The sequence below is a fragment of the Mustelus asterias genome, chromosome 12 (genome assembly GCF_964213995.1).
Source record: "Mustelus asterias chromosome 12, sMusAst1.hap1.1, whole genome shotgun sequence".
Lineage (NCBI taxonomy): Eukaryota > Metazoa > Chordata > Chondrichthyes > Carcharhiniformes > Triakidae > Mustelus > Mustelus asterias.
In genome coordinates, this window is record NC_135812.1 from 88,452,502 (window position 1) to 88,478,081 (window position 25,580).

The following is a 25,580-nucleotide window of genomic DNA, read 5'->3' on the forward strand; positions in this document are numbered from 1 at the left end:
AGTCTTCTCCAGTAATTTCCCCATCACTGAGGTAAGGCTCACAGGCCTGTAATTTCCTGGATTGTCTCTTCTACCCTTCTTAAACAGAGGAACAATGTTAGCTACTCTCCAATCCTCTGGTACCTCGCCTATGGCTAAAGAGGATACAAAGATTTTGGCCGAAGCCTGAGCAATTTCTTTCCTCGTCTCGCTCAGTATTCTGGGATAGATCCTATCTGGCCCTGGGGACTTGTCCACCTTCATGTTTTTCAAAACCTCCAATAATTCTCTTTTTATCTCAATATGTCCTAGAATGTCAACATCCTCCTTTCTACTCACCATCCACCACATCCTTCTCCTTTATGAATACAGATGCAAAGTACTCATTAAGGACCTCACCCACCTCAACTGCTCCACACATAAATTCCTTCCACTGTCCTTGAACGGACCTACCCTTTCCTTAGCTACCTCTTCCTCCTTATAGACACGTAAAAAGCTTTGGGATTCTCTTTACTCCTGCCTGCAAAGGACATTTCATGGCCCCTTTTAGCCCTCCTACGTCCCTGTTTAAGCTCTTTCCTGCTATCTTTGTATTCCTCAAGTGCCTTATCATTTTCAATTTCCTGAAATCTATGCATGCCTCCTATTTGTTTTTCACTAAGCTCACAGTCTCTCTTGTCATCCAGGGTTCCCGAATCTTGCCATCTTTATCCTTCATTTTTACAGCGAATTGTTAACAACTGACTTTTTTTTAATACTTTTCCAATTCAATCAAATCAAATCCAATTCAGAGTCTCAACAAGTTGAGACATTTCAGATCCAGGCTGACAAGACAGGGCGAGCGACCAAACCACCCTGTCCTGGGCCTGATCTACATGAGCCAAGCTGATTGGAGAAGGGGGAGGTTCCTCCTCCAAGACTTGAGCTCATTTGCATCTTAGCCAAAAGGCCGAGATGCTGCTTTTAAAAATTGCTTCATATGAAACATATGAAGCTTCAGTGTAACCTAATGACCTCAACCAAGTGCAGCCGACCATGGGCTGCCGACCATACTACACTTGATCTTAGCCAAAAGGCCGAGAAGCGATCTTAACAACTGACTTTTAAAAGACTCCCACATATCAGATGTGGATTTACCCTCAAAAAGCCACCTCCAGTCTACATTCCCTAGCTCCTGCCTAATACTGTCATAGTTAGCCTTCCCCCAGTTTAGTACTTTCACTCTGAGACTACTTCTATCCTTTTCTACAAGTATCTTTAAACTTATAGAATTGTGATCACTGTTCCCAAAATGGCCCCCCACTGAGACATCAATCACTTGTCCGGGCTCGTTTCCCAGAACCAGGTCTAAGATAATGCCTTCCTGAGTTGCACTATCTATATATTACCTCAAGAAGCACTCTTGGACACACTGAATAAATCTGCCCCATCCAAGCACCTGACACTAAAGGAATCCCAGTCTATGTTGGGGAAGTTAAAATCGCCCATCACAACAACCCTGTTGTTTTTACATCTTCCCATAATCTGTTGACATATCAGTTCCTCCACTTCACGCTGGCTGTTGGGAGGTCTGTAAGTACAACCCCAACAGTGTGATTGCACCGCTCCTGTTCCTGGGTTCTACCCATATAGCCTCACTGCATGATCCACAATCTCTGTACTCTATATCGTGGCCCTTTTTGATTTTTGTCTTTGGTTTCTCAGCCTTCCACTTTTCCTCTTACTGCCTTTTGTTTCTGTCCCCACTCCAAACTGAATCCATCCCCAGCTCCTGAACCATCAAACAGTCTAACAGGAGCTGCAATTGGACACACTTCTTGCCTGTGAAGGAGCCAGGGACACCAGAAGTGTCCCTGAATTCTCACATCGCACAAGAGGAGCATGACACAGCTCTGGGATCTCCTGCCATGATTTAACCCTTAAGTTAACTCACAACAACTCCAATGCCAAGAGAAAAAAGAAAAGAAAAACTACTTACCAGTCAATCACTTACCTGCTTGATGTGGAGTGGCACCCCTCAAGCTATAAGCCCCTAGCGACAGACTAACAACCTGTTCCAGGAATAATTAGCTACAGGAATGAAGGAAAGTCTGACCTATGTACCATCAGGGTGTGTCCGCACGCAGCTAGCGACCTTCCGCCTCCAGACCCTGCAGCGATACCTTTACGTCGAGCCTCCTCCACGATGGCGTGCGATGGCGACGTATTTTTTCCGCCACTTGCACGGCCTCAATTACGACGTGCAGCTCCTGCACATCGACCTGGGGCGTATTCCCACCTCCCTGCGGGAGTTGCCCGTCTTTTACCAGGACCTCCTCACGGTCTGGAACACGGTCGCCTCGCGACGCAGCTCTCCCCCGTCAGGAGTAGCGGCTCTCGTGCGAGAGCCGCTGCTCAGGAATCCGCACCTCCAGCCTTACGACTTCAGGTGGCTGGCGGAGAGGAGGGCCGTGGACGCCGGGGTGACCAGGATCGGGGACGTGCTGGATGGCGGAGGAGCGGGCTGGATGAGCCCCCACGTGCTGGCTGAGCGCGCGGGGGTGGCCGTCTGGCGCGCGGCCAAAGCCATCCGAGACCTTAGGACGGTCGTGCTCGGCCCCGAGTGCGCACGCGGTCTGGAGGCGGCGCAGGCGTGCGGTGGGATCCCGCCCGAGCGTTCCCCTGCTCGGACGGAATTCCACATTGGCCCGAAGCCTAGACCTCCCCCCCCCGGGTCAGGTGCCCCACTGCGTGTGCCGCCTTGCGGAAATGCCCTCCGTGCCCTTTTCCACCGCGCGGAGGCGTTTCCTGTACGGGCTGCTGCTGCACACCTTTCACTACCGCGTCCTCGCCCGTCGCCCGGATACACCTTGGCGGGCCTTGTTGCCGCCGGGTGGCGGAGGTCCCCAGTGGAGGTCCCTCTACTGAGGGATCTCCCCCAATTATCTCGGGGACCTGGGGTGGAGGGTGCTGCACGCAGCAGTGCCGTGCAACCGTAGGTTTTTCCGGTACACGGGCTCCCGAGACTGCCCTTTCTGTGGCCTCGTGGAGTCCGTGGACCATGTCTACGTTCTGTGTTTTAGGCTGCACACCCTTTTTGGTTTCCTCAAACACCTCTTATTGATGTTTTGTTTGCACTTCAGTCCCACGCTCCTGATCTACGGGCACCTGGTGCGGAGAGGGGCGGGTCGGGATGCCGACCTCCTCGTGAACCTGCTCCTGGGCCTGGCGAGACGCGCCATCAATAGGTCCAGGCAGCGGGCGATCGACGGGGCCGTCCATCCCGACTGTCTGCCCCTCTACCGCGGCTACATTCGCGGCCAGGTGTCTCTGGAGAGGGAGCATGCGGTGTCCACGGGCGCGGTTGACGCCTTCCGCGACCGCTGGGCGCCGCAGGGGCTGGGGGTGTATTATCGACCCCGATAATCACCTTTTGGTTTGACGTTTTAAGTTTCCTTTCGACTTTGTTTTTGGTTCGGGCTGTTCCCCCCTTCCTTTTGGGGAGCCGCCCCTTTTACTTTGTCCCTAAGTTAATTTGAGTTCGTTTACTTGATTGGTGCCGAAAGAGCTACCATCAGGGTGTGGAAAGATTGAGAGCGAGAGAGATTTTTGCAAGGTTGGACAACAAGATTCCAGTAACAGCTAAGACTTTCATGTATTATTAGTCAAGTGGCAACAGCAACATTAATGCCAAGGGTGACATAAGAAAACAGTCACTGGAAAAGGCAGTGAGCACCTTCTCAAGGGCAATAGGGATGGGCAATAAATGCTGGCCTCGCCAACAATGCCCAGCTCCCAATTTAAAAATACATTCAAACTGATTACAATCTAAATTGACGGCAATTTAAGGGCGGCACGGTAGCACAGTGGTTAGCACTGCTGCTTCACAGCTCCAGGGACCTGGTTCAATTCCTGGTTTGGGTCACTGTCTGTGTGGAGTTTGCACATTCTCCTCATGTCTGTGTGTGTTTCCTCTGGGTGCTCTGGTTTCCTCCCACAGTCCAAAGATGTGTGGGTTAGGTTTATTGGTCATGCTAAAATTGCCCTGAGATGCGTAGGTTAGAGGGATTAGTGGGTAAAATATGTAGGGGTATGGGGGTAGGGCCTGGGTGGGATTGTGGTCAGTGCAGACTTGATGGGCCGAATGGCCTCTTTCTGTGCTGTAGGGTTTCTATGATGATAAATTAATAGTTTTGTAAAACCCAAGACCCTTTTTCCTGTACTTGGTGTTTTCTGTTGAAAAATGTTTCCTCTTGATGTTGCTAAGCACAGATTGGAGTACCTACCCAACTTCATCAGTTCTGAATCGTTAGGAGTTGATATAACCGTGATAAAATTCTAAATGCACTTCAGCTTACAAATCACCAATTTTTAACATTCCCAAACAATGCAATTGTAAAACTGCAAATTACTTTTCCAATCCATTGCTCCTGCAAATATTTGCAGATAACTCATTAAAGCAACAAACCCCAGCCCACAAACACAAAAGATCCACCTCAGCTTTCAGATAATAACTAATTAAGCTTCTATGCCAATTACTGAATCATGTCATGTGACCACAATAACCCCTTAACTTGGAAGTAATTAAATTCAACTCTTTAATCAATAAATCTATATTTACATTATGATTTGTGGCTAATTACAAAAAGTAATTTTAGACAGAATTAAAATTTGACTAAGTCCCAGCAGGCCCTAGCCACTGATATGTGTATAAATCAAGATTGGCTCGGCACACATTTGCTCCTTTATGCTTAGTGAGAATAGTATTGATGGGAGAGAAAGTATATAATTGCAATTGAAAGATGCAAGAGTTGATAGCTGGTTTACAAAAAATGAGATTTGATTTTGAAATTGTCTTGGAGCAGCAGAGAGGAATTATGGAATTGCCATTTTCTGGCATGGATAGTAAGGGGCACTTTAAAATCTGGTGCTTAACTTTGGGGAAAAAACAAATGCTTATGCCTATAAATTGCCTTCATATTGAAAAAGTCTGCTATTGTTTTGACAGTAGTAGAAATTTAAATGTAATGGCAACTATTTACAATGTTTAATTTTTTGATTTATTATTGTTGTATATATTTAGTATTCAGTGAAAAGTATTGTTTCTTGTGTGCTATACAGATGAAGCATACCATACATAGAGGAGGAAGGGCAAGGGTGCAGAATGTAGTGTTACAGTCAAAGCTAGGCTGTAGGGAAAGACCAACTTAATATCAGGTAGGTCCATTCAAAAGTCTGATGGCAGCTGGGAAGAAGCTGTTCTTAAGTTGGTTGGTACATGACCTCAGACTTTTTTATCTTTTTCCTGATAGAGAGTATGTCTGGGGTGATTGGGGTTCTTGATTATGCTGGCTGCTTTTCCAAGACAGTGGGAATTGTAAACAGAATCAATGGATGGGAGGCTGATTTGTGTGATGGCCTGGGCTTTGTTCATGGCCCTTTGAAGTTTCTTGTGGTCTTGGACAGAGCAGGAACCAAACTGATACAATGACCAAGGATGCTTTCTATGGTACATCTGTAAAAGTTGGTGAGAGTTATAGTCGACATGCCAAATTTCCTTAGCCTCCTGAGAAAGTAGAGGCATTGGTAGGCTTTCTTAACTATTGTATTGGTGTGGAGGGACTAGGACAAGTTATTGGTGATCTGGACACCTAGAAACTTGAAGCTCTTGACCATTTCCATTTCATCCCCATATATGTAGACAGGGGCATGTCCCCCACTATGCCTCCTGAAGTTGATGGCTATCTCCTTCATTTTACTGTCATTGAGGGAGAGATTATTGTCATCGCACTAGTTCACCAAATTCTCTATCTCTTTCCTGTACTCCGACTCATCATTGTTTGAGATCCGACCCACTACGGTGGTGTCGTCAGCAAACTTTAAAATTGAGTTGGAGTGAAATTTGGCTACAGTCATGTGTGTATAAGGGGCTGAGGACACAGCCTTGTGGGGCACTGGTGTTGTGGATAATCGTGGAGGAGGTGTTGTTGCCTATCCTTACTGATTGTGATCTGTGGGTTAGAAGTCTAGGATCCAGTCACAGAGGGAGGAGCTGAGCCCTAGGTCATGGAGTTTGGAGATGAGTTTTGTAGGAATAATGGTGGTGAAGGATTGTTTGCAGATAATCATGATTTTTAAATTTATTGATGAGATGGCAATATAACACCAAACTGCTTATAGTCTGTATGGTACAGTTACTTCCTGTGAGTGCTGTTAGGGAGGGAGTTCCTGATAATGAAACAATATTTCAAAATTAGGATTGTATCAGATTTGGAGTGGAATTTGCATCTTGGCATTTTAGGCAGCAGATGTTGTGGTTTGGAAGGTGCTTTGGTAGGATTCTTGACAAGTTGATGCAGTGAATCTGGTAGATGACACACTGTAGCCACGGTAGTCTGGTCACCACATTATAGAAAGGACGTGGACGCAATTGAGAGTGCAGAGGAGATTTACCAGAATGCTGCCTGAGATGGAATACTTATGAAGAGAGGTTGGATAGACTTGGGTTGCTTTTGTTGGAGCAGAGAAGACTGAGGGATGATCTGATTGAGGGACATGGTTAGGATGGATAGGGAGCAGCTGTTCCGCTTAGTTGACGGGTAGGTTATGATGGGACACGTTAAAAATGGCGGGTGGGTGGTTTGGGAGGATTTGAGGAAAATATTTTTCTACCCAGAGGGTGATGACAGTCTGGAATGCCTGGGAGGGTGGTGGAGGCGGGGTGCCTCACAGCCATTAAAAATATATATCTGCATGAGTACTTGGCACGCCATAACATTCAAGGTTATGGGCCAAGTGCTGGCAAGTGGGATTAGGTGAGCAGGTCAAGGCATTTCATGTGTCGGTGCAGACTTGATGGGCCGAAGGGCCTCTTCTGCACAGTAGGATTCTGTATACTGGCAATGGAGAAATTGGATGTTTAAGCTGGTGGATGGGGTGCCAATCAAGTGGGTTGCTTTGTGTTGAGCGATGTTGAGCCTTTTTTGTGTTGTCGGAGCTATACTGATCCAGGCAACTGGAGAGTGTTCCATCGCACTCCTGACTCGTGCCTTTATATCTTGAAAGAGATCAGCATTTTAAGAAGAGTTGGAATAATGTTTTTCAGAACATCTGAAGTTCTTAAAGCAAAATTGTGTCTGATCTTGTAATAATTATCCTGTTCATTAGTTCAGATTTCATCCAATACTTTGAAACTGAATTTCAGATATTTAAAATGGACAGCAATCTCATAATGAATGATACCATAAATGTAAAGTAGTTTTAGATATGCTCCCATATCTAAAACTACTGTAAGTTTGGACCCCCCAATTCAGTTTGTATTTTGCACTTGCAACTTTTCCTGAATTAATTTGTGAAAAGAAGAGATTCAAGGATCAATTCCAGCTGTTGTAACTTTGGTCTTTTCATATTAATTTGAGAACAGAAATTTGAACTAATTGAAACAAATCAGTTCAGTTTTCTTCCTGAATGACAAACCGCAAAATGCCATTTAATGACTTTGGTTCCAAACTATTGAGCAGCATTAGTACTTGTCCCTCAGAGCATATTGGAAACTCTTATTGGAGCTCTTTGGAAACAGGGATTAAGTGTTAGGGGCTTGATTGACTCCAAGGTGGTAGGTCCAGAATTGGAAGGTTGTAAACAAGCCAAACCTTTATTGTGGGATCAGGACCTCATGACCTAAGTCACACAGATCTGGAGTAGCCCACGGCATTTTGGATTATTGACCATGGTTTGGTCTATTGATTGAGAAGGATTCTAACTTTTTGGAACTGCAGAGTTCTGCAAGCCAATTCCTTATGGTGGAGAGCACTCTTTGCTGCCCAGACAGGAATCTTACACATGAGCTGTGTGGCTGTATTTGGAGATCAGCAGTATCCCAGCACTCCTTTCAGAAGTCACTGATTCTTTACTTGTAGAGCTGTGGTATAGATATACATTAACTACGAAAGGAAAGGTCGTGGACTCCATATTAAACAGTGGAAATTCAAGTTGTGTGGATATCTAGTCATCTTTAAACTCTTAAATGCATTTTTGTGTTTGTCATCCTCCAAAAAAGTGCTCATTTATCCTCTTGATTTGAATGAGCTGCATCTCAGCTGAGGTATAGGAGCATTTTCAGTGTAAGTCTGTATAGGCAGAGTGCAAATTTAACACTTAATATGCACTAGTTTACGATGGCTTCTTTTAGGACGTGTCAGAGCTTGTAAGAAGGTTGCTGTCTCTAATGCAGTAAAGTGAATAGCTATGGATGAATGCTACAAAATGGTTAATGTTAGTGGGTGTCAGGTATTAACAGCAAAAATATAAGAAATCAATAATCTTGTAAATGTTGTGATCTTTCTTTGCAGAATCTAGTTCAGCAGTCTGTGAGCTTTTCATTAAAGGTAAATGCTTCAAAGGTAAGATAATAATTGATATGAAGAACATCACTCAAGTACTGAGAATGTGCCCCCATTATGTTTCTAAATATGTCTTCCATTAAAGCATTACTTTTAAGTTTGAATTCTGAATGGAAATGCCCCCATAAGTATAGCTTGAGTTGCTCTGTGATATTGTCATTAACATATGAATGTAGGACACATCAGCACTGGTCTAGTAATCCAGAAACCCAGTGCAATTCTCTGGGTACTTGGGTTTGAATCTCATCATGGCAGCTGATGAAATTTAAATTCCATTTTTTTTTTAAAATCTGGAATTAAAGTCTAATGATTATCATGAAACCACTGTTGATTGTCTTAAAAACCCATCTGGTTCACTAATGTCATTTAGGGAAGGAAACCTGCTGTCCTTCATCAGACCCACATGTGACTCCAGATCCACAGCAATGTGGCTGACTCTTAAATACTCTCCAAAATGGCCTCACAGACCGTTCAGTTCAAGGGCAATTAGGGATGGGAAATAAATACTAGTCCAGCCAATGATGCTTACATCCCATGAATTAAAAAAATCTCTTGCGCACTGGCAACACATCATCAAATAATTACAAATCATTCTTTTTATGGTGAGAATGGACTTTTGTATATTCGTGGGGAATATTGTGTCATTCTGTGAAGGGGTGTGTACATGTACTAGAGCCAGATTATCTGGAAGGTTTAAGACATGAAAGGATACATGTGTTGGTTTTGTGCATTTGTAATGCGATAATATGGTGGGTTTGAGGTACAAGTGAATAGATTGAATCTAGCATTTTACATTTTTAGCTAAGTTTGTTTGAATATCAAAAAGAAGTTGGGGTGACGAGAAACATTTTGCATCTTCCAGAAGTTCCATGGGTGAACATAGAACATAGAAAAAATACAGCACAAACAGGCCCTTCGGCCCACAAGTTGTGCCGGTCATGTCCCTACCTACCTAGGTTATATATAGGCTTACCTATAACCCTCAATCCTATTAACATAGGAGGATGTATTGCGTTTCAATTAAACCAAAAGCAGAGACAAAATAGAAACCTGATAAGTTTTGGGTTTTTTTTTTTGAAGTTTAAGTTTCAGAGGTGCAAGAACAATGGAATGAGAGATGAAAGGGGAGGGGAAGGTCTTTTGGAGTTACTGTGGTGAGCTGGGGATTGGTTGTGTGGGAGAGACCTTCTGATGGAAACAATCTGGAACTCTATATGGGGATATTATAGGTGTGAACCTGCATGTACAAATCCCTAGCAATGATCATGAAGCATTTCCACCCCCTTCATTTCAGAATGTGAATGATATTCTGTGAATTAAAATAAGTACGAATTTAAGGAAGTTCTTGTAGAAACATTCAAAATCAACCTTAAATCATTGGTTTAAATTTAATTGTGTATGACAATTAATAACTACAAAAAAAATGTTCAGGAAACATTTGATATGATTTACTAAATGGATAATTGCTCATTAATTCCTCATTACAATAGCTATGATCAAGATTACTGTCTTACAATAGCAGAAAAGGTCAAATTCTGGTCTTATTACTCATAATTATAGGATTATTCAGTGTTTTGGAAAATTATATTCCACAAAGTGTCAACCTTTCAATATAATCAAAGGTCTTCCACAGAACATCTTGGTAATGGGCCTCATTACACGCTGAACCAGCCTATTTTGTCTCCTATCCTCTCAGTGCACCCATTCCAATACTTCTATAGTGTTTCAGACTTGCTGCAGTTGTACCTAATGCTATCCTCCTGGTTATTGCAGAACAAATGTGCCCATTCCGACACACACGTGGTGACAAAACCAATGTATGCAAACACTGGCTCCGAGGTCTGTGTAAAAAAGGGGAGAAGTGTGAGTTTTTACATGAATATGATGAAAGCAAAATGCCACGGTGCTACTTCTATTCAAAATATGGTAAGATTTATTTCTATGCATTAGGATAATGATTGACTAACTTGAGAAGTCTATAAGATTTTTTTGAAAATGGTCTTTCCTAAGATCTGAAAAGATTTAATGCTGAATGAAAGGGCGGCACGGTAGCAGTGGTTAGCACTGCTGCTTCACAGCTCCAGGGTCCCGGGTTCGATTCCCGGCTCGGGTCACTGTCTGTGTGGAGTTTGCACATTCTCCTCATGTCTGCGTGGGTTTCCTCCGGGTGCTCCGGTTTCCTCCCACAGTCCAAAGATGTGCGGGTTAGGTTGATTGGCCAGGTTAAAAATTGCCCCTTAGAGTTCTGAGATGCGTAGGTTAGCGGGATTAGTGGGTAAATATGTGGGGGTAGGGCCTGGGTGGGATTGTGGTCGGTGCAGACTCGATGGGCCGAATGGCCTCCTTCTGCACTGTAGGGTTTCTATGATTCTATGAAAGTGGTCAGTAGAGACCACAATTGAAATTAATTGCTATAAGCTTCTGATGTTGACCCCCTCTAAATAAAACCATAGGGCTAGAATTTTGCACATTGACAGCTAGAGTTTTCTATGCATTTAAACATTGCAAATGTTGACATTAGTACATTTCTATATTGTGGTGCAGAAAATAAGTCAAAGTGCACATAATTAATTTTTACACTTCCCTGACCAGGATATACATAAAACAGAAAACTTATCAGTCAGTGTTTCTGTAAAGAGTCTGATTTATCTTTTTTAGTACAGCTCCGAATTGACCATATCATTGCAAGAGGAATTAATTGGTCTGAGATTTTTACGTGAAGTACTTAATTTCTTAAATAACTTCAACTGTATTAGAGAAGTTTTTAATTGCTTCAATGGGTAAATACTATTTGACATTGGTATTAAAAGACTTAATGCTGAATTAAAGTAGTCAGTAGAGAACATAATTGAAATTAATTGCTATAAGCTTCTAATGTTAACCCCTATAAATAAAACTATAGGGCTGGATTTTTGCCCTTTGATAGCTAGAATTTCTACCCATTATACATCTCAACCATTGTGATTAGTACATTTCTATATTGCAATGCAGGAAATGAATCAAAGTTCAACTACAATCTAAGATGGCCTTGCAGCACATGCAGGAATTTAAGGAAGAGAAAAATCCGCTAAGATTGCTGTGCATAATCTATATGAAATAAAGTTTATTTATTAGTATCACAAGTAGGCTTACATTAACACTGCAATGAAGTTACTGTAAAATTCCCCGAGTCACCACACTCCGGCACCTGTTCGGGTACATTGAGGGAGAATTTAGCACGCCCGATGCATCTAACCAGCACATATTCTGGACTGTGGGAGGAAAACTGAGCACCTGGAGGAAACCCACGCAGAATGTGCAAACTCCACACACTGACCCAAGACTGGAATTGAACCTAGGTCCCTGGCACTGAGGCCATGAGTACCACCATGCCGCCCACTTGTACAAATTTGAGGTAAAATATAAATGGAGTTGGCTGCGGTGGCCTGCTGCTCTTGCACCTAGATTCAACTGCTATGATCACCTAGTGGAAAACTGAGCATATTGCCAAAGATATCCTTTCCAATAGAATCAATGGACAGATTGATTTTTCAGTAAGTATGTGTAGGGGGCAAAACTCTACACTTGGTGAAAATCTGGGCCATACTTTGAAGTGTACACATGACAAACGGGTCCGCTGGACAGACATTGGAAAATTTTTGCAACCCATGGATCTTTATCCCAATAGAAGTTGTTGTCTTCAGAGATGGGGCACAAGAAGAGAAAATTGTTCTTTTTTTTTTAATTTTAGAGTTTCACACTGCTTATCTTATGTTTTGCTCATTTTATACAGTGAAATTTTTTTTTTTAATCTGTAGCAATTCAAACTGAGCCAAATTATCAGTGAGAGAGGGGCATAAAGAACTATATGCTGGGACTATTTGCATTTATCTAATCCTTTTTAACAAAAATCAGTGCTCATTCAAGTATAGGAGGCTAGGAATCAATTTATCTTCATTTTTCTTTCCCAGAGGATCCACTTTAAGATTAAACTTTTGGTGTGAGGAATAGCAGCAGAAATGTGTTCCGTCACTATCAATGCTTAGAATAACATTGGAGCACTGGAATATTGAGCCCACGTAACTTGCCTCTTTGTGATACAGGTGAATGCAATAAGCAAGAGTGCCCTTTCTTGCACATCGATTCGCAGATAGAAATTCAAGACTGTCCCTGGTATGACCGAGGATTCTGCAAACACGGTAATTAACTGCTGATTTTATCTTTCCTTGTGGTCAATACTGTACTCATTACCAATTTCTCTAGAGATTCCAATCTATTCAAAGCCCTTGCAAAGGCTAAAGGACTGTATACTCCTTTTTATTCTCAGTATCAAATACTACTTGATTTTTAAGCAGGATTGTCCAGCAGGTGGTAAAATTAATAACGTGAAAGATGCTCATCATTGCTTTCACTGAGAAACACCATGTGCATAGTGACACCAGCGGACTGGCTAGTAATTGAGATAAATGCTGAACACTCGTACATTAGTTTTCCTCTACGCAAGTAACATCAAAGCGACGACGATTCTGATCAGAAGAGCAATTGAAGAATAAGACAATTAGAAAGGTTTCTTGTTCAGTTCCTTTGGTTAGAACTATCATGAAGGATTTCAGTACAAAATGGTGACGTTCCCTTAAGTTTGCAGTTTTTCTTGTTTCATCTTGCAGATGGTCTTGGTTCACTGGGAATGTTGACAAAAAGAAACTACATTTCATATTGTTTGTTTTGCATTATTTTTATTTTCATTCAACCTATGATCACTTAGTTCTATTCACTGACTGGTGCTTTTCCTATGTATATTATTGGTATTGTCACTGGACTAGTAAGCTGATAGGTGATGAAATTTAAATTAATTCAAAGTCTGATGACCATGAAACTACTGTCACTGTTGTAAATGATGCAATCTCCACTCCCATTGTTTTGTTTCTTAAAGACTGGATTAGTTGTAAGTATTCGCATTCCAACCATTATTCATGTAAATTGAGTCTGTGTCTTATAAGTTCTGTTTGTGAACAGAATTCCCACTCACCTGAAGAAGGGGCTCAGAGCCTCGAAAGCTTGTGTGGCTTTTGCTACCAAATAAACCTGTTGGACTTTAACCTGGTGTTGTTAAACTTCTTACTGTTGTAAAAACCCATCTGATTCACTGATATCCTTTAGGGAAGGAAATCTGCCGTCCTTACCTGGTCTGGCCTACCTGTGACTCCAGATCCACAGCACGTGTGGTTGACTCTTAAATGCCCTCTGTGATGGGCAATAAAGGCTGGCCCAGTCAGCGACGCCCAAATCCCAGAATGAATTGTAAAAACAATTAAAGTGAAAAAATATTGAACTTTCTAAAATTGTGAATGTATTTAATTTTACAAAAACAGTGAGAATTAACAATATAGTACACAAAATCTACTCCACTTGGTCATAGAGGTTTACAGCATGGAAACAGGCCCTTCGGCCCAACTTGTCCATGCCGTCCAGTTTTTACCACTAAGCTAGACCTAATTGCCTGCATTTGACCCATATCCCTCTATACCCATATAATTGTCTAAATGCTTTTTAAAAGACAAAATTGTACCCGCCTCTACTTCTGCCTCTGGCAGCTCGTTCTAGACACTCACCACCCTCTGAGTGAAAATTATTGCCCCTCTGGACCCTTTTGTATCTCTCCTCTCTCACCTTAAACCTATGCCCTCTAGTTTTAGACCCCACTACCTTTGGGAAAAGATATTGACAATCTACCTTATCTATGTCCCTCATTATTTTATAGACCTCTATAAGATCAGCCCTAATCCTCCTACGCTTAAGAGAAAAAAGTCCCAGTCTATCCAGCCTCTCCTTATAACTCAAACAATCAAGTCCTGGTCGCAGCCTCGTTAATCTTTTCTGCACTCTTTCTACTTTAATAATGTCCTTTCTATAATAGGGTGACCAGAACTGCACATAGTATTCCAAGCGTGGCCTTACTCATGTTTCTGTGGCAGGTCCACTCTGCAAGAATAAACACATCAGGAAAATAATGTGTGTGAATTATCTGGCTGGTTTCTGCCCTGACGGGACAGCATGTAAACTTTTACAGTAAGTATTGTACAAGGGGTATTAAATACTGCCCTCCTTGGCTTGTTGAAACAGCAATGATACTAGACCAAGATCGTCTATTGCTGGTGACTTATGAAGTTGGGTAGGATCTTATTATGTAGTCAAATGTTGGCGAAATCTTTGTTAAAATATCAGATGACAGCTTCAAATGTTTTATTCATCAAACATTTGAGCACATGCTTATTGGCAGCTTGGATCAATAGGCAGCACTCTTAACTAAGAAGGTTGTGGATTCAAATCTCACTTCAGCACTGAAATGACATGTCAGGGAGCTCGCATCAATGTTAATTGGTCATTTACCTCTTTTGTAGTTTGTGGCATCCTGCTGTGCACAAATTGGTAGCTGTACTTGACAAAAACGGCTGCACTGCAAAAGTAAGTTACTCGCGTGTGAATTGCCATTGAGACGTTCTAAGGATGTAGTAAGAGCTACATAATTAAAGGTTCTTACTTCACATACCATATTGTAGAACGTCTGTCCAACTGTAAAATCATAGGGAGCCTAAGGAATCTTTTAACTTGCCAATAGTAAAAAAAATGCAGGAAAGGAAACAACAAAAAACACATGTTCAGTGCAGCAACAATTTTCTTCTGGTGCTAAATAATTATTCATTTTCTACTTTTTTCAGTCCAACTAATGAATTTACTGACTGGAACAGCGATCTAAGCAAGGTAAGTTAAAAGAATATCTTTTCTCTTGAACTGGCTGCACTGAAGTACAGGTTGGAGAATTTGTGCATTGTTGTCAATACTAAAATTGGGTTAAATGTATTTAATGTTAGGCGTTAGAGGCATCCTGATGAAACAAAAATGGAATTTAAAGTTTGTTTGTTAGTGTCAAAAGTAGGCTTGCATTAACACTGCAATGAAGTTGCTGTGAAAATCCCCTAATCGCCGCACTCCGGTGCCTGTTCGGATACACTGAGGGAAAATTTAGCATGGCCGATGCATCTAACCTGCACGTCTTTTGGACCTTGTGGGAGGAAACCAGAGCACCCGGAGGAAACCCACGCAGACACGGGGAAAACTTGCAGACTCCGCACAGACAATGACCCAAGCCGGGAATTGAACCCGGGTCCCTGGCGCAGTGAGGCAGCAGTGCTAACCACTGTGCTGTATGTGTATGTATTTCTTTAAAATTGGATCCAGGGATAACCAATTCAACTAAAAGCCAAGTGAGTTAATCATTTAACTGTGGAATGTAGTGACTTGTGGAGCTAGCTGTGGTGTTTTTGGAACTTTTCTTATTAGTGTCACGAGTAGACTTCCATTAACACTGTAATGAAGTAACTGTGAAAATCCCCTAGTTGCCACACTTCGGCGCCTGTTCAGATACACTGAGGAGGAATTTAGCTTAATATGAACGGCTGAATGTAACTTTAAATGTTCTTTTCCTTCATTATCGATGACACACACACTACATAATATATGGAGAATAAATGTATAAGCTTTTGAATTCACAGAATGCTAATTTATTAAGCACACAAGTCAAGGGCAAGAGCCAGCAGTTTCAGCTGGCCTGACTGACTGCTTCAGGATATTTATCACTGTTTCTAATATGTTTTATAATTATTTTTTCACTAGTTTTTAAATTTATGTCTGCTATCTTAATTTGAAACCCTTAAATTCTAATTCTGACCTAGAGCAAATGCTTCATTTCAGCTTTATTTCAATTACCACAAGAATAGAACCTGTAACATAATTCAGCTGGCTGTTTAAAATACAGCACAGTCACCTCCATCAGTGGCATTCATGCTGTTTTGTTTCCTTAATTTAGAACAAGGTGATAACAAAAAGCGAAGATACTGCTCACCCATGAGTATCAGTTGGAAACATGACCCTTTTCCCAAAAGAGAACTGGAAGTGAAATGCAAAATCCTAACTTGGAGGACTGGAAACTTGGAGAGTAAATGTCAAAGGATGAAGTAAGCCGGGAAAGCAGAATGGACAATAAAAATTGGATCCCAGGAATGAAAAGACTCCGGTAATCTTTTCCATACGCAGTACATCAGAAATATATTTTCACAGAGCCAAGCTCCTTCCTCCTTCTTATGCCTGTATATTTGTTTCAAAAATAAATGACTTCAATTGTTTTTGTGATTGTTGGTCTATTAAGTGAAGCTGATAGTGGAGTTTTCTAAAACTTATTCCCATACCAATTCCATCGGTTCTCTATTTTATTCTCATGTTTTGATGTCTGATTTTTACATCTCGGGAGTGTGTGACCGATTTCTGCCACCACCCTCGCCCCACTCAAGAAATTCTAGTTCTAACCTCCACAGCTGTGTTGGTCCTGGAATTGAGATGTCAAGACATGGTCAAGTAGGAAACTGGGAGAGAATCTGTCGTTGGAGGGAAATCCAGAAAATTCACTGTCGTGAGAAAAGGGGACATGTATTACAAGATGGAGGGTTTTTGGGGTCAGACAGGGGACATGTCCCCTTTTCCCTATTGCTCTGCTACTTTTCAGCTCGCATCCGACCCTTGTTGCCCCTTATGATGCCTTCCCTTAAATTGTGGCTTGTTGTCATCTTGTCTCCCTGGAGCTTTTCCATGAAGGGATTAGTGATAGGTTATTGACTGGAAATAACTTGAAGGAAGCTCATTTTATCAACCCATTTTCATGTTCAGTATGCGGGTAGATGCTGAACCAGAGCTGGGTGTAGACACAGCAGGAATTGGGCAGGTGTCCCTAGTTGTTCTGCCAAAAGTGCAACATGACCAGGAATTGAAGCATCTAAAGCTGTGAAAACTGTAGGACTTCTTGTCCTTCCAGTACAAGCAGTGTTGAATCTGTGCATCTTTGGAAAACTCCAATGCTTGTCAGACAGGATTCTAAAGGATACACACAGCTTCAGATATAGTATATCATCTTACTGTAGCCCTAGCTTTTATTTTCTTTTTTAAAAAAAATGACTAAATTAGTAAAGGATCACGTGGGAAACAACCAGGATATTTCCTTTAAACAAATACATTTTACTGAGTGTTGCCAATTTATTTAGTCATCAGCCATATTACTGGCTGGAAAGTTTCCAGTTCAATGAAACTGAATTTTTGAAAGCCATTTAATGTTTGCATTGATTCACTGATCTCTGGCACTCGACTGTTAAATATTAACATGGAGGGAGTATCGATCCCAATATGCATTTTTCATAACTTGTATTGATAAACACACAGAATCACACTTCCAGTGGGAAAGTGCACCAGTAAAGATTCTGGTTAGGGAACAAATGTAAAACTGGTCTATTAAGAGAAGATCACGCTTAGCAGGAACTGGCATGTCTGAGAATTTAATGATTAAATAATAACACTATGCAAAATCTATAGGAAATATTTGTTTCCATGGCAAAAACAGGACACTGGCTTTGTAATGGTTCTGACCACCAGTATCAGAATGGTTCTAGTTGGTGCAGGTAAATACACAGACACATATGCTGCCTATATTACACCCAAGACCACCTTGAACACGAAGTAAATAACCTTACTAACAGATTTGTGAAAAATACACAAATGAGGTTCACTGGTTTATATGCACTGAAATGATTTTAAAGTGCAGGAAACATTGACAACATTCAGCAATAGCTTTTCTGATTTGATTTATTATTGTCACATGAATTAGTATACAATGAAAAGTATTGTTTCTTGCACGCTATACAGACAGAACATACCATTCATAGAGAAGGAAACAAGAGAGTGCAGAATGTAGTGTTACAGTCATAGCTAGGATGTAGAGAAAGATCAACTTAATGCAAGGTAGGTCCATTCAAAAGTCTGATGGCAGCAGGGAAGAAGCTGTTCTTGAGTCGGTTGGTACGTGACCTCAGGCTTTTGTATCTTTTTCCCAACAGAAGAAGGTGGGAGAGAGAATATCTGGGGTGAGTGGGGTTCTTAATTATGCTGGCTGCTTTGCCGAGGCAGCAGGAAGTGTAGACAGTCTGTGCTGCTTCCAAATTGCAACTATCCTTGATGTCTGTTCTCCAGCAAACTTCAGTGTAAATTCACCACTGGAGTATCGCAATGCGGAGGTCTAATTTGGGGTGTTCAGGGACAAATGTTCCAATCCATTTTTTTAAAAAAACACAAACTGTGTTATCAGACATTTTTCCAAAATCTACACTTTAGAAAGTCATAGTTGGAATGTAGACAGGAAAAGGCGAGGAAACTGCTGCAGTGCCATAGTGGTATTGCCACTGGACTGATGATCCAGAGTAATGCTCTGGGTTCCCAGGTTCAAATCCCATCATGGCAGATGATGGAATTTAAGTTCAATAAAAATCTGGAGTTAAAAGTCTAATGACAGTGAAACATTTGTCGCTTGTTTTAAAAACACATCTGGTTCACTAATGTCCTTTAGGGATGGAAAACTGCCATCTTTATGTGGTCTGACCTACTTGTGACTCAAGATCCAAAAGCCATCTGAAATGGTCTAGCAAGCCAGTCGGTTCAAAGACAATTTGGGATGAGAAACAAATGTTGGCCTTGCCAACGACACCCACATCCTATGAAAGAATTTTTAAAAAAATGATTTCACAAAGTATCCCAAGTTCCACTTTGGAATTTAAAGTAATACTTACAGTTGGTCTGAATTTAGGGTTAGAACATTTGATCCCTGACCATTATAATAGAACGATGGTAATAATGTGATTTTAAACATTTCATCTAAGATCCATCTGGCACTGATTTTTATCTAAAAGTAAAGGCAAAAATTCCGTGTTCATCTATGGGAAATGTCTGAAATCTCACTTTTTGTGACCGGCAGCACCACAGAGGCAAAGTTTTTCGAAGGCCTCAAACCTATTGACGAAGGATGTGCTTTAAGCTATATAATTTTGCATATTCTGGCTATAAATTCCTATCGACTACAAACATGCTGTTTTAAAATATATTTGCTATCTACTAATTGGTGATTAACAACTAAGTTAAAACGTTTTGCCGCAAATGTTAATGCTAGTTATTTGATAATGGGGTTACTTGGCTTTTCAACTTAGCTTATCAGTTTAAATAATGATCATGATCATCCAAAGATGTGTGGGTTAGGTTGATTGGCCATGCTAAAATTGCCCCTTAGTGTCCTGGGATGCGTAGATTAGAGGGATTAGCGGGTACAATATGTAGGGATATGGGGGTAGGGCCTGGGTGGGATTGTGGTCGGTGCAGACTTGATGAGCTGAATGGCCTCTTTCTGTACTGTAGGGTTTCTATGATTTCTATGTCTGTGACATGGCCATAATCCTACCCATATTGTGAAAGGGGGGAAGAAATCAAGAGATGTTCAAATGGCTTTTGAACATTTGCCTCCCAACCTCCCCTTTCTGCTCCTGATTAATAATGAGTTTAGAATTAGTAATAGCCTTTGAATCTCATCACTATGTTTCTGCAGGTATTGATTTGCTCAACTGCAGCCTCACCTCCAACTTTGTCCTAGTGCTCGACAAAACCATTATTCTCTCTCACCCACAGTACAACCCTCATTGCCACTCTTTTTAGGTCTAATGGAAAGAGACTTGAAAGGATATGGGGGATATTTGGTTGAGTTATGCACCGCCAAATTTAACTGGGATACATCAAGCACTATCAAGTCCTGCTCAATCTGTCCACTATTCCAGACTCATCCTGGAATGCAAAAATAACTCCTAGTTTCTTTTCTCTACTGAAAATCCTCATCTTGAACCCGTCTCCTTTGTGTCCTCCACCCTCTGCTCCAACCATATATTGGAGCTCATGGACTTTTTTGGACAGTTTCAATCTTAGTGACAATCAGCTGCCTCTGCCACTTCCCCACCCTTCCATGAACTCACCAGGCTATACTTGTTCTTAACTCTTCATTGAGCATCTCTGGATTCATTTCACTCCTATCTCTCCTTTCTGAGCATCTTGTCCATGAACCCATCTCCTGTTTCCTTGACTGCTGACCACCCTAATTTCACAATCTTCCCCCCCCCATCTCCATCTTTTCTTTTTTGGTGTTGTCCCTCTCCTTTTTAAGTCTGCTGCCATCACCCATCTCGTCAAACAAGCCTTTGACCCCATTATTCTTACACTGCCACCCCATCTCCAACCTCCTCAACGTGTTGAACACTTTTGCCTTCCATCTGATATGTCCATCTGATTTTAATCATTCCATTATTGGTGGCTGCACCTTCTGCTGTCTGGGCCTTAAGCTCTGGAATACCCTCGCTAAACCTCTACACCTCCCCACCTCTTTCAACCTTGTAAGACATGTGTCCATATGTCCAATAAGACCGGGACAATATTCAGGCTGGGTTGATAAGTGACAAGTAGCATATGTGCCTCAGATACACCAGGAAATGACCAACTCCAATAAGAGTGGATCTAGCCCTTGTCCTTTGACACTTAATGGCATTAACATCGCTGAAACCCTCGCTATCAACATCCTTAGGGTTAAAATTGATCAGAAACTGAACTGGACCAGCCTTATAAACACTGTGGCTACAACAGCAGGTGAGAAGCTACGTATTTTGTGGCAACTCACATCCTAACTGCCCAAAGCCTGTCCACCAAGACACAAGTCAGGAGTGTGATGGAATACTCTCCAGTTACCTTGATTAGTGCAGCCCCAACACTCAAAAAGCTTAACATCATCCAGGACAAAGCAGCCTGCTTAATGGGCACCTCGCCCACCATCTTCAACATTCGTTCCTTCCACCATTGACGCACAGTGGCAGCAGTATATACCAGCTACAAGATGCACTGCAGCAACTCACCAAGGCGCCTTTCAACCTGTGACATCTACCGCCTAGAAGGAAAAGAGCAGCAGGTATATGGGAACATCACCATTGGCGAGTTCCCTTCCAAGTCACATACTACCCTGATTTGGAACAATATCACCATTCCTTCATTGTCACTGGGTCAAGATCCTGCAACTCCCTCCCTAACAGCACTGTGGGTGTTCACCTACAACACATGGCCTGCAGTGGATCAAGAAGGTAGCTCACCACCACCACCTTCTCAAGGGCAAATAGGGATTGGCTATAAAAGCTGGCCTCACCAATGTTTTATGAATGAATCAAAAACATTTTAAAAACCTACCTCTTTGACCAAGCTTTTGGTCATCTGACTTAATTTCTCCTTCAGAAGCTGTGTCACTTTGCTTTATAATGACCTAGTAGGGTGTCTTGGGATGTTTTATACATCAATGGGATTAGATAAATTGTTGTTGTTATCTCGATAGATGCACTTAAATCAGGGGTCATTGGATGGTAATGTGGGGTCAATCTCCCCCAGCTATTTTTTTTTTCTCTGCCCTCGCCTGATAACAGCAAGGCCAATTCCAGATAATGCTGGAAAATCTCAATAGGTCTGACAGCATCTGTGGGGTGAGAATAGAGCCAACGTTTCGAATCTGGATGACCCTTTGTCGGAGCTCTGATGAAAAGTTTCAGATTCCAGCATCCGCAGTATTTTGCTTTTATCTTAAATGAGGCTAATTCCAGTACTGCTATGAACACCCTGGACAGGGATTCTCTGGCTGCACCCCCAAGATTGGAAAATCCCATCCGACGTCATCGGACCTTTGCATGGTCCGCCCCCGCCCACTACAATTCCCGTGGCGGGCAGGATGGGAAAATTCTGCCTCCCAAGTTAACTAAGTAGACTCTGGTCAAACTGCATCATAAGGCTCTATGCAGCTTAGATGCACACTGGATAAAGTTATCATGGCATTTAAGTTGCTTTAATTGTAATTTGAATCTACGTAACCTCATAATACTACATAAGAAACCTGATCACGTGAGAGAAATATAACTTGAAAGTATCTGGAGATGTCACTGTTAGCTTTCCAATGTACGCTTGAACACTTCTGCAACACATCAGGAACGCAATAGTTCAAGACTTCAATAAAATGGTGCTTCTTTCAAACTAAGAAATATGATTTATGGGATTAAATTCATTTGATTACCCAATTCAGGACATTTATATTATTTTTCACTTATTTTCAATGGCAACTTTTCCATCTCTCCGTTTATAAAACATTAGGTGTGAGAAATTGTTTAATGATATAGTTTCAAATAACCTGACACAGGGGTTGAGTGATGAGAACAGACCTCATATTACTTATCCAATTGACCGTCCTTCATGTGTGATGGTCTTATTTATCTTTCTGGACACTGATTGCAACATCTGTATGGTAACACTGGTAGTCCTTGTCCGTGAAATGTGGTTTTTCTTTAAGCTGGAAGCATCAAAAGCTTATTCTACCATGAAACCATGTATTGCAAAAAATAAACAGCTATTGGCACCAGCTGTATATTAGGACTAGTCCACACGAGTTGATAAATATTTGATGAGAGTAGGTATCAAATAACAGCAGTTACAAGGCTCTTCACACCCCTTCCTGTAAGGACTCCAACACATTCTCCCAGTTTCTCCATCTCTGTCACATCTGTTGTGATGATGCCACTTTCGAAAATGTTGCTTCTGACATGTTTGTCTTCTTTCTTAACCAAGGTTTCCCTCCCACTGTGGTTAACAGGGCACTCAACAAGGTTCAACCCATCTCCTGCACCCTCTGTCATCACCCCTTCCCTCCCAAACCAAGATAGGACACCCTTTTCCTTTTCACCCCACCGGCCTCTGCATTCAAAAGATCATCCTCCGCCATGTCCGCCAGCTCCAGCATGGCACCATTAAATGCATCTTCCCCTCACCACCTCCTCCCCCGCCAGCATTCTGCAGGGACCTTCTGTGACACCCTGACCCACTCCTCCATCATGCCCAATTCCCCATCTCCTTCCCACATCACCTTGCCATGCAAACACAGAAGGTGCAGCACCTGTCCCTTTACCTCCTCCCTATTCAAGGCCCCAAATGCTCCTTTCAGGTTAAGCGGCGTTTCACTTATACTTCCTTCGGTTTGGTTTATTGTATTTGCTGCTCCCAATCTACGAAGGGGTGATTAAGCACAGACTGCTTTATGCAACACCTTCACTCAGTCCACAAGCATGACCCCAACTTTCCTGTTGCTGCCATTTTAACTCAGCATCTTGCTTTCCTGCCCATATGTCCATCCTTGGCCTGCTGCAACGTTCCAGTGAAGTCCAGTGCAATCTGGAAAAACAGCATCTCATCTTCCAATTGGGTACTTTGCAGCCCTCAGGACTCGATGTTGAGTTCGGCAACTTTAGATTTTGACCTTTCTCCTCCATCTTAAACCCCCATTCTTCTTTTTAATATTCCATATATGTAATGCCTCAATGCAAAACATCCCTCCCCTTCTCACACCAGGCCAACTGTCATTTTTCTGAAAGGTTATTACTTCTGTTGCAGTTCCTTTTGCTCTTACATTCTCCCTGCTTTTAGTTGCAACAAAGAGTCTGTGACTCGAAACATGAACTCTGTTTCACTCCTGATAGATATTGGCAGACTTGCTGACTTTTTCCATTGATTAACAGTATTTTTGGAGGCAACTTATACTCTGAACTGTAGAAAAGTTCCCTTACTTAGCTTATAAAACAACCAAAAATACCCCGCCACAGTTATGCTTTACTCTCTCCCTTAAGTGGACTCTAGGAACCAGTCCAAAGCTATTCTCAGGTCCTGATGGCTTGTTCCTGTTTTCTTTTCCAGCTGGATAATCTCTAACCCCCAAACTTAGGTTTAGGCTGGAGATCCTTCCCTCTAGCCAAAGCTAGGTGAATCTTCCAGTCTAATTTAAAGCCTCATGAACTTGGTCTCTTTAATTCAAGCATGAGTTCCCTCTCACATTCTGTGTGGTGAACAGCAGAGACTGGTTGCCTCTATCCCTCCATCTAAAAGAATCCTGCAGGTGATTAATACAATTCATGGCTACGGCTTGTTTCCCTCTCAAAGCCCAACTTTGTGGCAATGTGAATCTATTTATCTTCTAAACACCCAATTACATTTTACCTCGGAATTGTTCACAGGACCTTACATTCTTGACATCACCCAATGAGATTTATCAACAATCTATCAGCAGTTTATCCACGATCAGTACAGTTGCCCTGGTTGTTATTTGCAGGTGTGAATATCTCTCACCTTCTTCACTGTAAGACAAACTGGGCTCTCCTTTAGTCTTTAATGGTCAATGCTTGTTGTCAACAGAATTCAGTCCAGGTCAGATCATGCCCCTCATTCCTCGACTTTACCCTAAAAAAAGAAACAGTCCCAAAACATCATGAAGTTATAAACGTTGTATTTATAGTATCATGTCCGCAGCTACTCCAGTTCTGTTCATGAACAATGGAAGTCTATTGTATGAGGTCTAGTACAAAAAGGCCGAAAGGCCTCCTTCTGCACTGTAAGGATTCTATGAGTAAATATGTGGGGTTATGGGGATAGGGCCTGGGTGGGATTGTGGTCGGTGCAGACTCGATGGGCCGAATGGCCTCCTTCTGCACTGTAGGGATTCTATCAGTTTTGTGAGTAGAAAGCCAATCACATTAGTTAAATATCAGACACGGTGAGGACTAGAGGTGATTATTCACCCTTCACGGTAACGTGATAAAAGAATGCTCGGGGCTGGGAGTATTGGATACTAGGCCCTCAGACTCCTTTATACCAAACCTGTAAATAACTGTCCTGCATGCAGTCAATAGAAACTTTGCAAGTCTAGAGGAGTGACATCAAACTATACTAATCTGGGAACATTCCCTGCTAGTTTACCAGTAGTACTTGTTATATATGTTTGTAATAGTATACTTTCTGTGAATCATCTCAATCCCAGGACATTGCTGCAGAAGTTCCTTGAGCCTGTGTCCTAGGCCCAACCCACCTGCAGCTGCTTCATCAAGGATCTTCCTCCCATCATAAGCTCAGGAATGGGGATGTTCACTGATGATTGCTGTGTTCAATACCACTTGTAACTCCTCAGGTACTGAAGCAGTCTTATGCCCAGCAGCAGCAAGACTTGAACAACATTCAGGCTTGAGTTATTTACAGTTACGAGTAGCATTTAACATTTGTGTCACATAAGTGCTAGACAATGACCATCTCCAATAAGACAGAATCTAACCAACACCTCATGACATTCAATGATACAAATTCTCATCCCGGCCACATGATGCACATAACTGTCTGTTTCCATTGTGAACCAGAGGTTTGTTATTTCCCACTCCAGGGCAATACTGAGTTAAAGTCTAGGGTGGCAGAATTTTTAACACTTCAAATTACAAT

General features: G+C 42.0%; 1 protein-coding gene and 1 pseudogene across 1 annotated transcript; one reads left to right on the forward strand and one right to left on the reverse strand.

Moving 5' to 3' along the window:
- Positions 1-847: 847 nt before the first annotated feature.
- On the reverse strand, positions 848-1,067 carry LOC144502107 (U2 spliceosomal RNA; annotated as a pseudogene).
- Positions 1,068-4,760: 3,693 nt separating this feature from the next.
- LOC144502050 (cleavage and polyadenylation specificity factor subunit 4-like) lies at positions 4,761-25,335 on the forward strand. Its single transcript, XM_078226059.1, has 7 exons — positions 4,761-4,863; positions 8,310-8,360; positions 10,134-10,286; positions 12,443-12,538; positions 14,315-14,408; positions 15,059-15,101; positions 25,279-25,335. Exons 1-7 carry the CDS (start codon positions 4,761-4,763, stop codon positions 25,333-25,335), a joined length of 597 nt encoding a protein of 198 aa, XP_078082185.1.
- Positions 25,336-25,580: the final 245 nt, after the last annotated feature.